Source organism: Chiloscyllium plagiosum, chromosome 22, assembly GCF_004010195.1.
Source record: "Chiloscyllium plagiosum isolate BGI_BamShark_2017 chromosome 22, ASM401019v2, whole genome shotgun sequence".
Taxonomy (NCBI): Eukaryota; Metazoa; Chordata; class Chondrichthyes; order Orectolobiformes; family Hemiscylliidae; genus Chiloscyllium; species Chiloscyllium plagiosum.
This window is the reverse complement of record NC_057731.1, coordinates 58,895,118-58,914,423: the sequence shown is the minus strand read 5'-3', so window position 1 is coordinate 58,914,423 and position 19,306 is coordinate 58,895,118. Positions and strand designations below refer to the sequence as shown.

Sequence of the window (19,306 nt, the reverse complement as noted above, 5' to 3'; positions counted from 1 at the left end):
AGGTAATTTAGTCATGGTGACAATGAACAAATGCCAGTCATAATAGAAACGCATCTGATTTGCTAATGATCTTCAGGGAAGGAATTCCGTCATACTTACATGGTCTGGCCTACGTGAGACTTCAGACCCATAGGGATGTGATTAACTCTCAACTGTCCTTGAACTCAGTTCAAGGGAGCAGGAAACAAATGACAGCAATGCCCAATCCCATGAAAGAATAAAATAATTTATCTAAGCTCACCTTTCGCAAGTTACGATTGAATCTACTTTGCATTCCAGATTACAACAATTTAGTGTTTTTTCAGGTGTAGTGTATCCTGATGTTTATTCAGATGTATCCTGGTGCCATGTATCTTAGTGTTTTTCCAGATGCATGTAGATGGATGTTATCAGGTGTTTTCCGGTGCCATGTATCCGAATGTTCTTCTGGGTGCAGTGTATCCAGGTGTTTTTCTGGTTGTGGTGTATATCCTGATGTTTTTCCGGTGCATTCGGGTATAGTGTAGATTTAGATTTAGATTAGATTACAGTGTGGAAACAGGCCCTTCGGCCCAACAAGTCCACACCGACCCGCCGAAGCGAAACCCACCCATACCCCTACATTTACCCCTTGCCTAACACTACAGGCAATTTAGCATGGCCAATTCACCTGACCCTGCACATCTTTGTGATGGTGGGAAGAAACCGGAGCACCCGGAGGAAACCCACGCAGACACGGGGAGAACGTGCAAACTCCACACAGTCAGTCGCCTGAGGCGGGAATTGAACCCGGGTCTCTGGCGCTATGAGGCAGCAGTGCTAACCACTGTGCCACCGTGTACTTCGGTGTTTTCCTGGTTGTGAAACATCTGGGTGTTTGTCCAAATATTTTATCAGTTGTGGTGCATCTGGTGTTTATTTAGATGTGGTCTGTCTGGTTTTGGTGTATCCGGATGTTTTTCCAGGTGCAGTATATCTGAGTGCTTTTCTGGGTGCGGTGTATCCAGATTTTTCCGGGTGCAGTCTATCTGTGTGTTGATGAGTGTTTTCCCAGTTGTGGTGGCTCTGGGTGTTTTTCTGGGTGCAACGTATCCAGGTGTCTTTCCAGGTGCAGTGTATCTGGATGTGGAGTATCCAGCTGTTTTTCTGGGGGGGAGGTGTATCTGGGTGTTTTCCATTTGAGGTGTATTGGCTGTTTTTCCGGGTGTTTTTTCTCTTTTGGGGTGTTTTTCTGGGTGTGGTGTATCCATGTATTAAGAACATAGAACATTACAGCTCAGTACAGACCTTTCGGCTCTTGGTGTTGCGTCAATCTGTGGAACCAAACTGAAGCTTATCTATCCTACACTATTCCATTTTCATCCACATGTTTTTCCGTTTGCAATGTATCCTTGTTATGGACTAGGCCAGACCCCATCAAAACATTTCAAGAAAGTAGCCCGGACCCTAACTTTGGTGGTTGTTTTAAGCAGGTGTGTAGTGAAGATTCCAGGAGTGATGCAGCTGCCCCAATCTTAACTTAATGATGCTGTTCTAAATACTTGCAACAATCCCATAAACAGCCCTTGGCAAAAAAGGGAAAATCAAAGACAGTGTCTTACAGGAGAGAATCCAGAGAGAGGGAGGATCAGCATGGACTTGCTTCTTTGGGTCCAGCAGCTTCAAAACTGACTGACTGCTTTCAGTGAACAGTCACACTGCTCAAACCAAACCAGAGGGAAGTTGAGCTGGGAGAATGGCCACTCCCCTTTCATTGCACAAGTGTTTTTTTTAAGAAACTTGAAAGCATTCTGAAGTAGTTAAACCCAGACTTTCAGAATCGCTGTTTTTACGACCTCTGTGAAGAAAAAGCCAAGGACAGCATAACCTTGTTAAAGGAGCAGCATTGTCACATCCGGATGTTTTTCTGGGTGCAGAATACCTGGATGTTTTTCTGTTTTGGATGTATCCAGAAGCTTTCCAGATGTGATGTATCCAAGTGTTACTTTGGGTGTAGTATGTCTGCGTGTTTTTCCTTATGCAGTGTATCTGGATGCTCTTCCAGGTGCAGTGTATCTGGGTCCTTTTCTGATTGTTGTGTATTCAGATGTTTTTCTGGGTGTAGAGTGTTCGGTTGTTTTTCTGTTTTGGGTGTATCCGGAAGTTTTTCCGGTTGCAGTGTATCCGCCTGTTATTCTGGGTGCAATTTGTCTGCGTGTTTTTCATGATGTGGTGTACCTGGATGCTTTTCCGGGTGCGGTGTATCCAGTTAAGTCACTTTGCGTTTCTCAGGTTTGAATGTTTTTGTTCCAGTTTCTGGCTCCCTCTAGTGATGCAGCTGTTTCACATTATCTCTGCTCCAAAACGCAAGAATAAAAGAACTAGAATCAGCCATTCAGCCCTTTAAACCTGCCCCACCATTCAATAACATCATGTTGATACCTGGGACAGATCAGCTATCTTTGTAGTGCCAGGTACTCATCATCCTCAACTTCTTCATATTTGAAAAGTCTATCTCCCTCCTTTTGAAGTACTATTTGTGATCTCGCCTCAGCAACTCTCTGGAGTAGAGAATTCTCGAAATTCACTACCCTTTGAGAGAAGAAATTCACTTGCGTTTCAATTTTTAATCAGTCCCTTTTTATTCTGTAACTATCTCCCTGAATTAGAGACTTCCCCATGAGTGAAAATATCTTCTCAACATCTACCCCAATAAACCCATTCTTCTAATCTCTACTGAAAAAGATCTAACCTGTTCAAGGTGTTCTTGATGTCAACCTCTTCATCCTAGGGGTCAGTCTAGTGAATCTTGTTTGAATCTCTTGTGGCCCCCCCCACCCCCTGGAAACGGTGCCAATATATCCTTTATCAAATACATGGACCAAAACTCTACACACTTTTCCAGGAGCTATCTGATTATTTTTTATATACTTTCCTGTATTTTTGATTGTAGACTTAAATGGGAAAAGATAAGGGTTGTTGAGAATTCCTGATCTCTTTTGATAAGATCGCCCCCCAAGAGAGACTGCTATCAAAGGTAAGATCCAATGGGATCCATATTTTGCAATTTGGATCCACGTTTGGCTAAGTGGCAGGAGGCAGAGGGTGATGAGTGAGGGGTGTTTTTCTAACCGGAAGTCTGTGTCCAGTATTGTGTGTAAAATTGTGAAATGGTAAAATAGGGAAAACATTGTGTGGCCCTTTTAAAAGATGGTGTTATATCCTATGCTTAGAGATTCAAAAAGAATGTCTGTGGGTTTGCAGATGCACAGAGCACCTGAATTGAAACTTTTGTATCAAAAGGCTATACTGTTAGCAGGCAAAGCAGCATTTTTATCAAGACAACAGTCTTTTCAAATTTAGCCGATCAATTTAAATCAGGCCCTTAGCTAACAAAAACCTGTTAGATTGTCAAAACTATCACATATAAATTTAAGACCAACCTTGACATCAAGCTTATAAAAGATGAGGGCATTTAGCACCCGGAGAAAACCCATGCAGACACGGGGAGAACGTGCAAACTCCACACAGTCAGTCGCCTGAGGCGGGAATTGAACCCGGGTCTCTGGCGCTGTGAGGCAGCAGTGCTAACCACTGTGCCACCGTGGCACCCACTGCTAAGAGAAAGCAGCTCTCCGCTCTTAGAGAAAACACCATCTCTTTAACACAGTACCACAGCATGCCATCTAAAATCCTGACAGAAGAATCTACAGAGAGAACCCTCCTGACAGAAGGATCATCGGGGAAGATTCATAAGGTTCTGGAAGATATAACCTGGCTGTAATTTCAAGAGACTAAGCTCTATTGTACATAAGTGGGACTTGTACTTATTGGAACAGCATACCATTAGAATCTTGCGTTATTTGGGAATGGTTAGTAGTTAGAGGGGAATTGTTTGGACTGTTAATAGTTTAGTTATTTTGTACACTGTTAGAGTTAGAGAAATAAATTGTTACTTGTTGATTATAAAGTGAGTGTCAGGGTTTGTTTTATTTAACCACTAGAAGTTGCTGAAGAAAATGGATTACACTCCTTCTCACACGCCTTTTCAACAGATTATAAGGTGAGGTGCTCCTCTCTGGTTTTTTTTTTGGTTTTAGTTACTAGAGGGGGGTCAACTTCTGATTTATAACAGTTGTCCCACAAGGGTCAGTATTGGGGTCTTTGCTGTTTGTGGTGAATATATAAATGATTTAGATTTGAATGTAGGAGGGTTCAACAGTAACTTTGCAAGTGATACACAAATTAATGGGTGGGTAAATAGTGAGGAGGATATAAATGGCTGGTCAGGTGGGCAGATCAGTGGCAAGTGGAATTCAATTCAGATAAATGTGAGATGATGCACTTGGGCAGGACAAACAAGGTAAGGGAATACATAACAAATAGTAGGAACCTGGGAAGCATAGAGGATCAGAGGGACAGATCAGACATTCTTGGTGTGCATATCCACAGGTCTTTTAAGGTATTAGGACAGAGGATAAAATGTTTATTAAGGCATATGGTATACTTCATTAGTTGAGATGTAGAATTTAAGAGCGGGGAGATTATACTGGTAATATATAAAATGTTACTTAGTCTATAGCTAGAATATTGTATTTAATTCTGGAATCCACATTATAGGAGGGCTGTGATAGCATTGGAGAGGGTTCAGAGGACGTTTACCAGGATATTGACTGAACTGGAGAGTTTGTTATGAAGAGAGATTGGACAGGCTGAGGTTGTTTTCCTTGGAGAAGAGGAGATCGAGGTGAGGGGGGGAGGTCTGCTTGTATCAAGTTATGAAGGGCATAGTCAGACTCGGCAAGATGGCGGCGATTCTGTAGAACTGCTGTGGACAGCTCTGCCCAATAGCCAAGGCATACTGGTGTTTTTTTGCCATCCCTGGCCAACTTATGTGGTGGAATTATTAGTTTAAAACCTTACAGAACACATATTTGTTAATATTTGGGAGGGGGAAGAATGTTAAAGGGAAAAGGAGCAAGCAAACAACAGCACGGAGGACACTCCTCTGCAGCACCAGGCATACCAGAGACTGCTGCAGCAGCAGCAGCCTCTCCTGAACCCCCCAGGCACCTGACAGATTTACTGGAATTGGCTGCGGCGATGGAGAGACTTACCTTGAAGGTTGCAGCCGCAATTGAGGAAATCCGTGGGGAGATTCGTGCCCAGGTCCAACCTATCGCATCCATGCTGTAGAAGCATGAGCAGCAGATCCAGGGCCTTGGGGAGCAGCTGGAGGGGAGGGAGGGTCGAACTACGGCCTCGGAAGCTGCAATGGAGTCCTCATCCAATCGGATCCAGGTGCTGGAGTGAGAGGTGCAGGCCTTGCGAGACCATATCAACAACCTGCAAGATCAAGGTTGGAGGATAAATCTCCAAATTGTCGGGCTCCCTGAAGGTGAGCAGCCAGTCAGCTTCTTTGAAAGCTGGCTGCCAAAGTTTTTTGGCCTTCATGTCGAGTCCAGCAGGCTTCAGATTGAAAGAGTTTATCGGGTTACAGTGCACAGGTCAGGCCCAGTGCAGCGCCTCCACTCGGTCCTAGTCCACTTACATTCATATAAGGACAAGCAAAAAGTCATAGAAGCTTCCAGATCCCTGGGAAAAGATCCACAGGCACTGCTGTACAAGGGGTCAAAAAGCATGTTTTTCCAGGATTTCTCTGCAGCTGTAATTCAAAAGAGGAAGTCCTTCAATGAAGTTAAAAAGAGGCTGAGGAACCTGGGTATCCAGTACTTCATGAGATACCCCGCAGTGCTTTGTTTCAGCCACGAGGACTCAGTTTATAATTTGACTCCGCGGATAAAGCTAAAAACTTTGTGGACACTTTAAAATAGACAGATTGGCCTGAAGAATATCGTTAACGTTTGTTCTCTTTTCTATCTTTCACCATGTTTTCCCTTCCTTTTGTTTTATTCCTTTCTTTCTCCCTAGTAATTTCTTTTTTGAAAAGGGGGGAGAAGACTTTGGAATAAGTTGTTCCTGTTTTTTTCAATAACTGGATTTTCTGGTGGGAAATTTTGTGGATGTTCTTTAGATTAGATTAGATTAGATTAGATTACAGTGTGGAAACAGGCCCTTCGGCCCAACAAGTCCACACCGACCCGCCGAAGCGAAACCCACCCATACCCCTACATTTACCCCTTACCTAACACTACAGGCAATTTAGTATGGCCAATTCACCTGACCCTGCACATCTTTGGATGGTGGGAGGAAACAGGAGCACCCGGAGGAAACCCACGCAGACACGGGGAGAACGTGCAAACTCCACACAGTCAGTCGCCTGAGGCGACTTTGTTGTCTCTCCCTCTTTTTGTTTGTTTGTTCTGCTTCTCTTTTAGTTACAAGTACGGGTGATATGAAGCCAGGGATGGATGGAGTGCTCATCCTTACTTTGTCTTTTTTTCTGTTGATTTAAGGATTATCTCCTTGTTTTTTTTCTGGCCTAAGGCTGGGGCACAGTCTGGGTTTGAAGGAGCTGTGAAGGAGGGGAGGGGTAGGGTGAGTGCCTTCTTTGGGCAGGGGGAAGATCTTCCATTCGAGGTTTTAGAGTTAGTTTTCTTTGATAGTAATAGTTGTTTATAGTTATGATAGAGTAGTTTTTGTATATATAGTTTTTCGATTCTGAGTCTTTATTTACTTATGCTTGGCGCTTTGTAAGCAAGGTTCTCCCTCCGAGGGGTTCAAGGATGTCTGAAAGGGGAGATGGCTAAGTGTCTTATTAAATGGTGCACCTGGAACATTAAGGGAAGTCATTCAACTGTTAAAAGGAAAAAATGCTTTCTAGACTTGAGGGAAAAGGTTGATATCGCTTTGTTGCAGGAAACCCATCTTGATGATGGGAACACCTGAAATTACAACAGGGGGGTTATGACCAGGTATTCTTTTCATCCTTTACTACTAAAAGTAGGGGAGTGGCGGTACTTATCTAGATAAATCTTCTGTTCACGTTATTAGAGCAGGTGAAAGATGAGCAGGGACGGTTTGTGATACTTAAAGCCCTGATACATTGGGTGGAATATGGCATTTTAAACGTCTACTGTCCTCCGGCGCATCCCCTCAAATTTTTGATTAGTGCTTTCTCTAAGTTGTGTGCTTTTGGAACATGGCGCATTATTATAGGGGGGGATTTTAATTGTCTTTTGGATCCGACAGTGGATAGGATGCCTTGTGGGCCTCCAACTATTTCTTCGCAGGCCAAGCAGGTGGTTGACTTACGCGAGGAGTTGGGGCTGGTGGATATTTGAAGATGTCTTCACCTTACCGGCAGGGACTTCACCTTTTTCTCAAACCCGCATAAATGTCACACGAGGATTGACCTCTTTCTGGCTCCCTCGGCCCTTCTGGATTCGATTATGGGTTGTAAAATTGGGAATATAGCTATCTCTGATCACGTGGCAGTATATTTGGAGGTTAAGGCCAAGAGTGAAGGGCTAGGTTTGCGGCACTGGCTTTTGGACCCTTTTCTCCTTAAGGATTCCAAATTTGTGGAATATATTTTGAAGGAGTTTCAGGAATTCTTGACTATCAACTCATGCACAGCTGGTAGTCTGTCTATGCCAAGGGAGACTGCTAAGGGCTTAACTATTTCCTATTCGGCTAGCTGGAAACGACAGAAGGAGGAACAGCAGCGTCTACTTGAGATGCGGTTGAAAGCGCCGGAGGCGGCACATTTTGCGTGGCCTTCGGTGACTAAACTACAGCGTATCACGGCCCTTCTGGCTGCCTTGAATTCAATATTGACACAAAACACAAAGAAAGAACTTGCTTTTGCTAGACGAAGGCTGTTCGACTATGGGGATAGGCCAGGGAAGTATTTAGTGTACCTGACTAGGAAAAAGCGTGCTCCCCAATCCATTAGTGCAATCAGAGACAGCGCCGGGATCCTTACATACGATGCTAAAAAGATTAATGAGGTTTTTTGGATTTTTACTCTGAATTGTATTGGTCTGAAGGTTGCGAAGACAGGAGGGCTAAAATGGAGGCCTTTTTTAAGAACCTGGACCTCCCAGGGGTAACCTTGGAACAGGTTAATGCCCCCTTGACAGTTCAGGAAATACAGAAGGTCGCTAGGCAACTTCAGAGTGGGAAAGCACCTGGCCCTGATGGTCTCCCGGGTGAATTTTATAAGGAGTTTATAGGGATTCTGTCAGGGCCGATGTTGGAGATGTACAATCACTCCTATATGCATGAATGCCTACCACCATCTTTGAGAGAAGCTAATATTTCCTTAATTCTTAAGAAGGGGAAGGTTCCTGAGGATTGTGCCTCATACAGGCCCATCTCTCTATTAAATTCAGATTTCAAGATTCTGTCCAAAATCCTGGCACTGAGATTGAAAAGGGTGTTGCCCCATATTATTAAAGAGGACCAGAGAGGGTTTATAAGGGGCCGTAGGTCCTCTAATAATATTAGAAGATTGCTGAATGTGGTCTAAGTTTGTCAGCAACAATTGATTCAGGGGTTGGTGATTTCCTTAGATGCATAGAAAGCATTTGACCGGGTGGAATGGCCGTATCTTTTTTATGGAGGAGAAAGTGAGGACTGCAGATGCTGGAGATCAGAGCTGAAAATGTGTTGCTGGAAAAGCGCAGCAGGTCAGGCAGCATCCAAGGAACAGGAGAATCGACGTTTCGGGCAAAAGCCCTTCTTCAGGATTCCTGAAAGCGCCTGGCCCTGATTCGTATCTTTTTTATGTCTTAGAACAGTTTGGGTTGGGTGGAGTCTTTGTTAGGTGGGTTTTATATTGCCACCCTCTGGCCGCGCTCATCACCAATGGGATGAAGTCTGGGAATTTTAGGATTGGTAGGGGTAGTCAGCAAGGCTACCCCCTCTCACCATTGTTGATTACGTTGGTGATAGAGCATCTGGCAGAGGCCATTCGTCAGAACGTCCACATAACCGCTCCGGAAATGGGATTGAGGACATACAAGATTACGCTGTATGCGGATGATGTCCTTCTGTTTTTATCGAACCCGATGACCTCTGTACCCCATTTGATACAATGTATCAATTCATTTGGGGCTATTTCAGGATATAAGATTAACTTTGCAAAATCGGAGGCTATGCCTTTGGGGAACCTTAAGGATGTGCCAGAAGTTGAAGGTGGCCCTACGTTCCCTTTTAAGTTCCAAGGTTACCTCAGATTACAACAGGATCTTTTGACCATTGGCTGAGAAGTGGCGGATGGAGTTTAATTCAGATAAATGCAAGGTGCTGCATTTTGGGAAAGCAAATCTTAGCAGGACTTATACACTTAATGGTAAGGTCCTAGGGAGTGTTGCTGAACAAAGAGACCTTGGAGTGCAGGTTCATAGCTCCTTGAAAGTGGAGTCGCAGGTAGATAGGATAGTGAAGAAGGCGTTTGGTATGTTTTCCTTTATTGGTCAGAGTATTGAGTACAGGAGTTGGGAGGTCATGTTGTGACTGTACAGGACATTGGTTAGGCCACTGTTGGAATATTGTGTGCAATTCTGGTCTCCTTCCTATCAGAAAGATGTTGTGAAACTTGAAAGGGTTCAGAAAAGATTTACAAGGATGTTGCCAGGATTGGAGAATTTGAGCTATAGGGAGAGGCTGAACAGGCTGGGGCTGTTTTCCCTGGAGCGTCGGAGGCTGAGGGGTGACCTTATAGAGGTTTACAAGATTCTGAGGGACATGGATAGAATAAATAGACAAAGTCTTTTCCCTGGGGTCGGGGAGTCCAGAACGAGAGGGCATAGGTTTAGGGTGAGAGGGGAAAGATATAAAAAAGACCTAAGGGGCAACTTTTTCACGCAGAGGGTGGTACGTGTATGGAATGAGCTGCCAGAGGAAGTGGTGGAGGCTGGTACAATTGCAACATTTAAGAGGCACTTGGATAGGTATAGGAAGGGTTTGGAGGGATATAAGCCGGGTGCTGGCAGGTGGGACTAGATTGGGTTGGGATATCTTGTCGGCATGGACGAGTTGGACCGAAGGGTCTGTTTCCATGCTGTATATCTCTATGACTCTATAACTGTGCTGCCATAATCTCTGTAAACTGATGTTAATCTGACTGTTTCCTTTCTCTGACAGCTGCTTTACTCAGGTTGCCTCCTTACTTGTTACGTGCTGTATTTTATGAAGTATATTGGTTCACAGGAAGCGCAAAGAAAATCCTTCCCTCTCTCCACAGTAAGCGACGTATTGCCTAAATATCATTGTAATCAGGTAAGTGAACTGCTCTTTAATCACTGCTTGTTAACACCACACCCACCACAAACCACTGACTGTTCCCCTCCCTTAACCTCACTGCCCTCTCTCTCATCCTTACTTCCCCGCACTTATCCTCACTGCCCCCTCCCTCACCTTCACTGCCCCCGCTGTCACCTTTACTGTCCCTTGCTCATTGTTCACTGCTCCCTCCCTCACCGTTCATTGGGTTAAGATCTCAGCTAATAGCAATATTAGACAAGTCTGACCTAAGAATGATACCTGGATTGATATGCCATATATGTTTTTTGTGATTGTATCATATATTTCTATTACAATATATTACAATTATAAGTCAGAAAAATCAGATTAGAACAAATTTTTTCAATCTATTTCCCAATGCCATCCATTACAGAGACCCCACTCCGGAGGAATTATATTCTAGGGTGCAGACTCGAGGGACCAAACAGTTTACTCCGGTTCCTATTTCTTTTAGTATTATTGTCCATCTGTTTTGGATCTGGTATTGGGTATTGAGATGGACTTACAATATAATGTTAGTGTAAATGATTCCCAAGAAAGCAGTGACTATAACATGACAGAATTTAGCTTTGCGTTTGAGAGGGTAGGACTTAGATTAAAAATAATTGTGCTAATTTTAAGTAAGGCAAATAGAAGGGAATGGAACAGACTGGGAAAGGAATTTAGCAGCAAAGACACTCTAGGAACAATGTCAGATATTTAAGAAAATAGCTCATGGCTCACAGCAAAGATATCTCCCAATGAGGAAGAGGAATTCTAGGAAGTCAACAATGGTTAACAAGAAAAGTTAAAGGTAGCATCAAATTGAAAGGAATGAAATACAGTGGGGCAACGATTAGTGTTAAGTCAGAAGATTTAAAAAGTTTTAAAAACCAACAAAAGATCACAAAAAAAAGGAAGAGGAAGAAAATAAACTTTGAGGTAAACTTGCAAATAACATCACGGCGGACAACAAAAACTCCTTTTAAATGTATAAAAAGAAAGAGAGAAGCAAAAGTGAGCATGAATCCCTTGGAGAAGGAGACTAGAAAAACAATAATGGGAATGCAGGAAATGGCACAGGAGTTAAAATAATAATTTACATCAGTCTTCACAATAGAAAAAACCCATAACATTCCAAAGTTAGTAAATAATCAGGGGGCAAAAGGAGGAGTGGAAATAAATACAATAACTATCACGGGGGAAAAAAGTATGAGCAAAACTGACGGGGCTAAAGACTGATAAATCCCCTGGACCTGATGAGATGCAGCCCCAGACATTAAAGGAAGTAGCAACAGAGATACTTGATGCACTGGTAGTAATCTTCCAGGAATCCTTAGATTCTCAAAAGGTCCCAGAGGAAAACTGTCAATGTTACACCTTTATTGAAAAAGGGAAGGAAACAAAAAAAGGTGACCATAAACCAGCTAGCGCTTAACATTTGTTATTGGGAAAATGTCTGTTATACAGAATGTAATAGAACAGCTTTTAGAAAAAGTTATAATCAGAATGAGTCCGCATGGCTTCATGAAGGGGAAATCATTCCTGACAAATATACTGGAATGTTTTAAGGGCATAACCAACAAGATGGATAAAATGCTGCTCACAGTGTTGGTATATGCATGAGTAGAGGACTGACTAACTAATAGAAGACAGAGAGTTGGGATATGGTGGACATTTTCAGGATGGCAGCCTATAACTATGCTATAGAAATTGGTGCTGAGACCTCAATTATTTATGATACATATTAGTGACTTGGATGAGAAAAGTGAATGTCCTATAGCCAAGTTGCAGATGACACAAAATAGTTGGTAAGACAATGGCAAAGATGACATGAAGAGGGATATAGACAAGTTAAGTGAGTGGGCAGAAACTTGGCAGGTGGTATATAATTTGGGTAAACGTGAGGTAATGCATTTTGGCAGGAAGAATAGAGGAGCTGAAAATTATTTAAATGAAGAAAGACTGCAAAAGCTACAGAACAGAGGAATTTGGTAGTCCTTGTCCATGAATCTCAAAAAGCACCCAAGTTAAACAGGAAACCAAATGGAACGTTGGCTTTTATTTCAAAGGGAATGAAGTATAGAAGTAGGAAGATTTTGCTAAAACTGTACGAGGCACTAGTCAGACCACAGCTGGAATACTGTGATCAATTTTGGACCCCATATCTAAGGAAAGATGCGAGTATTGGAGGCAGTCCAGAGAATGTTCACTAGGCTGATACCAGGTGTGGAGGGACTGATACCAGTGGTGGGGGGAGTCGTTGGGTAGGGGGTTATGAGTCAGTGGCATTCTTTACTGTAAAGGGCTGTTGAAATTTGGTCATTAAGATTATTCAACACGAAAATAGACAGATTTTTAATCACTAAGAGATCAAGGGTTATGGCTAAAAGGCAGGGATGTGGAGTCCAGGACTATCAGATCAGCCATAACCTCATTGAACAGCAGAACACACTCTATGGATTCGGTGGCCTATTTACACTCTGAGATCTTATGGTCTTAGGAATGAGTAGCATGAACCTTCTCTGAACTGCTTCTAAAGCAATTATATCTTTTTCAAATAATTAGTCCAAAATTGTATCCATGACTCCAGTTGGGGACTTACCAAGACCCTATACAGCTGCAGCAAAAACACCCACTTTTTATACTTGATTGCACTTACAAGAGATATTAACTTTTCATTTGTCTTCCTAACCTCTTGCTGGACCTCAGTACTAACCTTCTGCCATGCATCAGGTCAACCAGATTTACATGAGACTTGCAATCTCTCTCCATTTAAGTAACATACAGCGTTTTCAATTTTACCTGCCAAAGCGGACAACTTTACATTTTTTCACATTGTACTACTTCTGCCAAATTTTTCCTCACTCTATTAATCCATTTACATCCTTTTGCAGACTCCCTCTCCTCTCTTTACAACTTACTTTCCTATTTATCTTGATGTCATCGGAAGATTTTGCTACCATGCTTTTTGGTCCTTCATCCAAATCATTGATATAGATTGTGATTACTGAGGTCATATCTACAGGTTTTGCTTTATCTACATTGCTTTTTACTTCTGTAAAAATTTTTAGTAACATGATTTGCCTTTCACTAAGCCCTTGTTAGGTCTGCTGTTGCATTACGATTTTCTAGGGTTAATGCTCTAACTTCCTTAACAATGGATTGTGGAATCTTCAGACTGACGGATGTTAGGATAACTGGCCTGTGCTTTTGGTCTTCATTCTTTCCTAAACAAAAATATTACATTGACAGGTAAACAGGGTGGTCAAGAAGGCATTTTGCATGCTTGCCATCATCAGTCAGTGCACAGAGTATAGGTGTTGGGACATCATGTTGCAGTTGTACAAGACATTAAGAAGACCACTTTTGGAGTACTGCGTACAATTCTGGTTAGAAGGATATTATTAAATTGGAGAGGGTGTAGAAAATATTTACAAGGATGTTACCAAGACCGGAGGGTTTGAGTTATAAGAAGAGGGTGGATAATCTTTGACTTTTTTCCCTGAAGCATAGGAGGTTGAGGGGGACTGTATAAAGGTTTATAAAATCATGAATAGCAAAGGTGTTTTCCCTAGGGTAGGGGAATTCAAAATGAGGGGGCATAGGTTTAAGGTGAGAGGGGAAAGATTTAAAGGGGACCTGAAGGGCAACTTCTTCACACAGAGGGTGTTGCATATATGGAATGAGCTGCCAGAGGAAGTGGTAGATGCAGATATGATTACAATAGTTAAAAGACATTTGGACAGGTATATGGATAGGAAAGATTTAGAGAAATATGGGCTAAGGCAGGCAAGTGGGACTAGTTTTGCTTAGGAAACTTGATTGGCATGGAGTAGTTGGACCAAAGGGACTGTTTCTATGTAGTATGACACTATCTTCCAAAATAGTGAAATTCATTTTAGCAGAGGCTGTAATGTTCTTCGCAGAGGCACTAATGCAGAGACTTGAACAAACAGCTCTGCCAACCATCCAACCTAAACTTTGGGTCCGCTACGTGGATGACACCTTTGTCATCACTAAACGAAACAAGTTAGAGGAAATCTTCAAGACCATCAATAATACCCTTGCTGGCATAAAATTCACTAAAGAGGAAGAAAACAACAACAAACTGCCATTCCTAGATGTTGCAGTAGAGCAAACAGCTAATGGGGAACTTCAAACCAGCGTCTACAGGAAAACAACACAAAGGTCCAAATACTGAACTACAGAAGAAATCCAACATCCACAAATGAAGCTGCATTAGAACATTATTTCGATAAGCCACCACACATTGCAGCACAGAGGAACTACGAAGAGCAGAAGAAAATCACCTATACAGTGTATTCAAAAAGAACAGGTACCCAACGAACACAGTCCTCTGATTTCTCGGCAACAAATCCAAACAAGCAGATAAAACACATCCAGAAATCCTAGCCACTCCCCCCTATATCAAAGACATCTTGGAAATGATTGCCAGACTACTTAGACCTTTTGGCATCATGGTAGCCCACAAACCCACCAACACACTAAAACAGCAGCTGATGAACTTGAAGGACCCTATACAGACAACAAGCAAAACTAATGTCATTTACAAAATACCTTGCAAGAACTGTAACAAACACTACATTGGACAAACAGTCAGAAAACCAGCCACCAGGATACATGACCATCAACTAGCCACAAAAAGACATGACCCACTCTCACTAGTATCTTTACATGCAGATGAGGAAGGACACCATTTCGACTGGGACAACACATCCATCCTAGGACAAGCCAAACAGAGACACATGTGAGAATTCCTAGAAGAATGGCATTCCAACCAGAACTCAACAAACGTGTTGACTAGGATCCCATTTACTACCTGCATCATAGGAAATGTCACCAATCCAAGGAAACTTAAACACACAAATGAAAAGTGGGCCATGCCACCAGTGCTCCATCTGGAGGCTCACTGATGGCGTTACTTAGTATAGTGACAAAACGTCTGAAACTGAACCTTCCAACTCAGCGAGCAAACTTACATCCAAAACCTCAACCTGAGCTACTAATCTTGTCAAAACTTGCATGAGCAATTTATCATTAAGAATGTAACTTTAGCAGAGCACAGACGGACCACAAGGCAAACTAATTAACATGTATGATTAAACCTGATCTTGTTGAATATAAACCCACACTAATACACTGACAGACACACACACAGTTAAGGATTAAATTTAAAAAGAAACTGCAAGCATTGTAATTTGTCAGTTTGATAACAATCTCAATGATGAATACTAGGCCTTCATGAAATCCTTTTCATGATGCGTTGTATTACAGGCATGTGGTAGTGTACATCTTGCTTGAAATCTAAACTTGCTCATCAATGCAAACCACTTTAGCAGACTGCAGGAAACTTTTACTTATTTCTTATGACTGGATTCTTTTCTGAGAACTTCAGTAAGTTGATAACTGAGAGCAAAACCAAAACACCTGGCCATGTCCAGCAGCTTCCAAAGCAAAGACTACCTTCTGCCCAGAACCCTGTCAAAGCCAGTTCATTCTTTGTTTTCTCTTTCTTTTTTGTGTGATTGGCTAGTCAGCACTGATCCTCCCTTGATTGATCAATTTAACATCTAACCAGGTGCCAGTCCCTGAACCTAAAAACATCTTAGTGCCAAATTGATGACACTGTTCTTAGAACAGTAATTAACATGCATTATCTTTCCAGGTCAGTTCCCAACAACAAACATCAATTGTTTGTATTTTTTTAAAGCAAGCTGCTGTTCAAAGTTCAATTCTCAACTTCAACTCTCAGTTCCAAGCCAAAAATGAAGAAAATAAAACAAAGATAGTGACGATCTCAACATTAGCTTTGGTTTCTCAAATATATTTAAATTACTGTGAAAGATACAATTTGCAGCAGGCGAGAGGGAAAGGAGTTGTATCACCCTGTTGTCCCCAATTTAGACATACTAATAACAGTGAACAATTTTATTTGTAGCCATTCAAATTGTAAACTTGCTTAGTGACATAAATGTATGGACTTCACATCTGATTTTATTGGAAGTAATTTTAATTTCTTGTGTGTTTTAAATGCCAATATAGGGTATATTCCTGCTAATCAATTTTATTTTTCAGCCTATTATCGATCTGAGATTGGCTGTTCTTACTTGGAGCTTCTACAAACAATCTTTTCTGAAGCAGATCCTGACAGAAGGTGCGAGTAGGTTACAGGCACTGATCAAATGACTTTAAACACGTTTGTCTCCCAAGATGAAGCTTTACATTTTTTCTGTATATGTCTCACCATCTTTACATACTCTCTCTGCTTGTGCAGAAATATATCTATGTGTCAGAATGGCAGTATTTTCAGACATTGAATAATATTTTGTGTCTGCCTTCATAATAGAAGCCACAAATTACGTATCAAAAATTGACGTTATCCAACTTCGAGTGAGCAATGTAATGTTCTTAATGCTAGTAGAGAAAGTTTATTAGAGTAACTTAGTCATAGAGACATTTATGGCAAAAAGGGAAGTCATTTGGCCCATTGAGTGTGCCAATTCCCCACAGAGCAATTTGATCAATCCTACTACTTGCTTTCTAAGTTTATTTTATTCAAATATCCATCCAATTTCCTTTTGAAATTATTGTTTGGCCTGCATTTCTATCTCCATCATTGGCAGTGGGTTCCAGGTTATAACAATTCAATTTAGCACAGGAACAGACCCTTCAGCCCACCAGGCCTGCACCAGTTCCAATACTTATTTAGACCTGCCAGTTATTACCCATGCAATAAGTTTCTATCCTTTTGTTCACCTCCAGTTCATGTGTCTGTCATGATACGCCTCAACCATTGCTAATGTACCTGCTTCCACTACCTCCACTGGCAGTGTGTTCCAGACACCCATCAACCTCTGTGTGAAATATTTGCCTGCACTTCTTCCTTAAACATTTCCTCTCTCACCTTGACAAAGCCTCTGACTATCTACTCTGTCTATACCTTTCATAATTTTAGACCCATATCAGATCTCCCCATAGCCTCCATCTTTCCAGTGAAAACAATCCGAGTTTATCCAACCTGTGCTCATAACTAAAACCCTCCAGACCAGGCAACACCCTGGTGCAGAGAAGGTTTACCATCTCCAAAGCATCCACGTCCTTCTGATAGTGTGACGACCAGAATTGCGCTTTGGTATTCCAAACTTGGCCCAACTAAAGTTTTGTACTGCTGAAACATAACTTGCCAACATTTATATTTGATGCCCAGTCTGATGAACACAGGTATGCTGTCTGCCTTCTTGACCATCTTATCCACCTAATTACCACTCTGTGTATAAAACAAAATATTCTTCTAAATGTTCCAGGATATGCACGCTTCAGACAGGACAGGGAGGGAAGTAAAAGAGAGGGTGGAGTTGCATTGCTGGTCAGGGACGATACCACAGCTGTGTGCTAAAGGAGGATACTATGGCGGTCTTGGGTAGTAAGGCGTTATGGGTGGAGCTGAGAAATAAGATGGGTGCAGTTACATTGTTGGGGCTGTATTACAGACCTCCCAACAGTGAGTGTGAGGTAGAAGAACAAATAGGTAAACAGATTATGAATAGATGTAGAAGCAATAGGGTAGTGGTGATGGGAGATTTTAATTTTCCCAACATTAACTAGGATACACTTAGTGTCAGAGGTCTGAATGGAGTAGAATTTGTACAAAGCGTCCAGGAGAGTTTTCTACTGCAGTATGTCAATAGTCCAACGAGGGAAGGGGCCATATTGGACCTGGTACTGGGGAACGAGCCAGGACAACTGGTAGAAGTTGCGGCGGGGGATTTCTTTGGGAACAGTGACCACAATTCTGTAAGTTTTAGAATACTCGTAGATAAAGAAGAGAGTGGTCCTCAGGGAAGAGTACTAAACTGGGCCAAAGCCAATTGTATCAAAATTAGGCAGGACCTGGGAAATGTGGATTGGACACAGCTATTTGATGGGAAGTCCACATTTGAGATGTGGGAGGCTCTCAAGTTTAGGTTAACGGTAGTGCAGGATAGGCATGTCGTGTTGAAGGCAAAGGATAGAAAGGGCAAGATTCGTGAACCGCGGATGACAGGAGAAATGAAAGGAGGGGACATGAAAGGTCCTTAGTCGGTAGGATTAGGGAAAACCCTAAGGCTTTCTATAGGTATGTTAGGAATAAAAGAATGACTAGGGTAGGAATAGGTCCAGTCAAGGATAGTAGTGGGAAGTCGCGTGTGGAGGCGGAAGAGATTGGGGAGACAATGAATGAATACTTTTCTTCAGTATTCACTCAGGAACAGGACATTGTTGCCGATGTGAATACTGAGTCACAATTAAGTAGAATGGATGGCTTTGAGGTATGTAGAGAAGAGGTGTTGGAAATCCTGGAAAAGGTGAAAATAGATAAGTCCCCTGGGCCTGATGGCATTTATCCTAGGATTCTCTGGGAAGCAAGGGAGGAGATTGCAGAGCCATTGGCCTTGATTTTTATGTCCTCTTTGTCTACAGGAGTAGTCCCAGAAGACTGGAGGATAGCAAATGTGGTTCCCTTGTTCAAAAAGGGGAGTAGGGATAGCCCTAGTAACTATAGGCCGGTGAGTCTCACTTCTGTTGTGGGCAAAGTCTTAGAGAGAATTGTAAGGGATAGGATTTATGCACATCTGGATAGGAATAATGTGATCAAGGATAGTCAGCATGGTTTTGTGAAGGGCAAGTCGTGCCTCACAAACCTTATTGAATTCTTTGAAAAGGTGACGAAGGAGGTTGATGAGGGGAAAGCGGTAGATGTGGTATATATGGATTTTAGTAAGGCGTTCGATAAGGTTCCCCATGGTAGGCTACTGCAGAAAATACGGAGATATGGCATTGAGGGTGAGTTGGAGGTTTGGATTAGGAATTGGCTGGATGGAAGAAGACAGAGGGTAGTAGGTGATGGCAAAGTTTCTTCATGGAGTGCCGTCACTAGCGGTGTTCCGCAAGGATCTGTTTTGGGACCATTGCTGTTTGTCATTTTTATAAATGACCTGGAAGAGGGGTTAGAAGGTTGGGTAAGCAAGTTTGCGGATGATACGAAAGTCGGAGGAGTTGCTGACAGTGAGGAAGCATGTGGCAGGTTACAGCAGGATATAGAGAAGCTGCAGAGCTCGGCAGAAAGGTGGCAAATGGAATTCAACGTAGCTAA

General features: G+C 42.3%; 1 protein-coding gene across 4 annotated transcripts in view; it reads left to right on the top strand.

Annotated features, from left to right (window-relative positions):
* Positions 1 to 19,306, top strand: part of rft1 (RFT1 homolog) — an 88,814-nt gene that overhangs the window by 33,461 nt on the left and 36,047 nt on the right. For all 4 annotated transcript variants that reach the window (XR_006315000.1, XM_043713125.1, XM_043713124.1 and 1 more), the window contains 2 exons: positions 10,012 to 10,146; positions 16,249 to 16,327. Coding sequence is in view for 3 of the 4 variants with exons in the window: in XM_043713125.1 (XP_043569060.1) it covers positions 10,012 to 10,146; positions 16,249 to 16,327 (214 nt within the window). In the remaining variant the exon portion in view is untranslated. The remainder of the gene's footprint in view (positions 1 to 10,011; positions 10,147 to 16,248; positions 16,328 to 19,306) is intronic.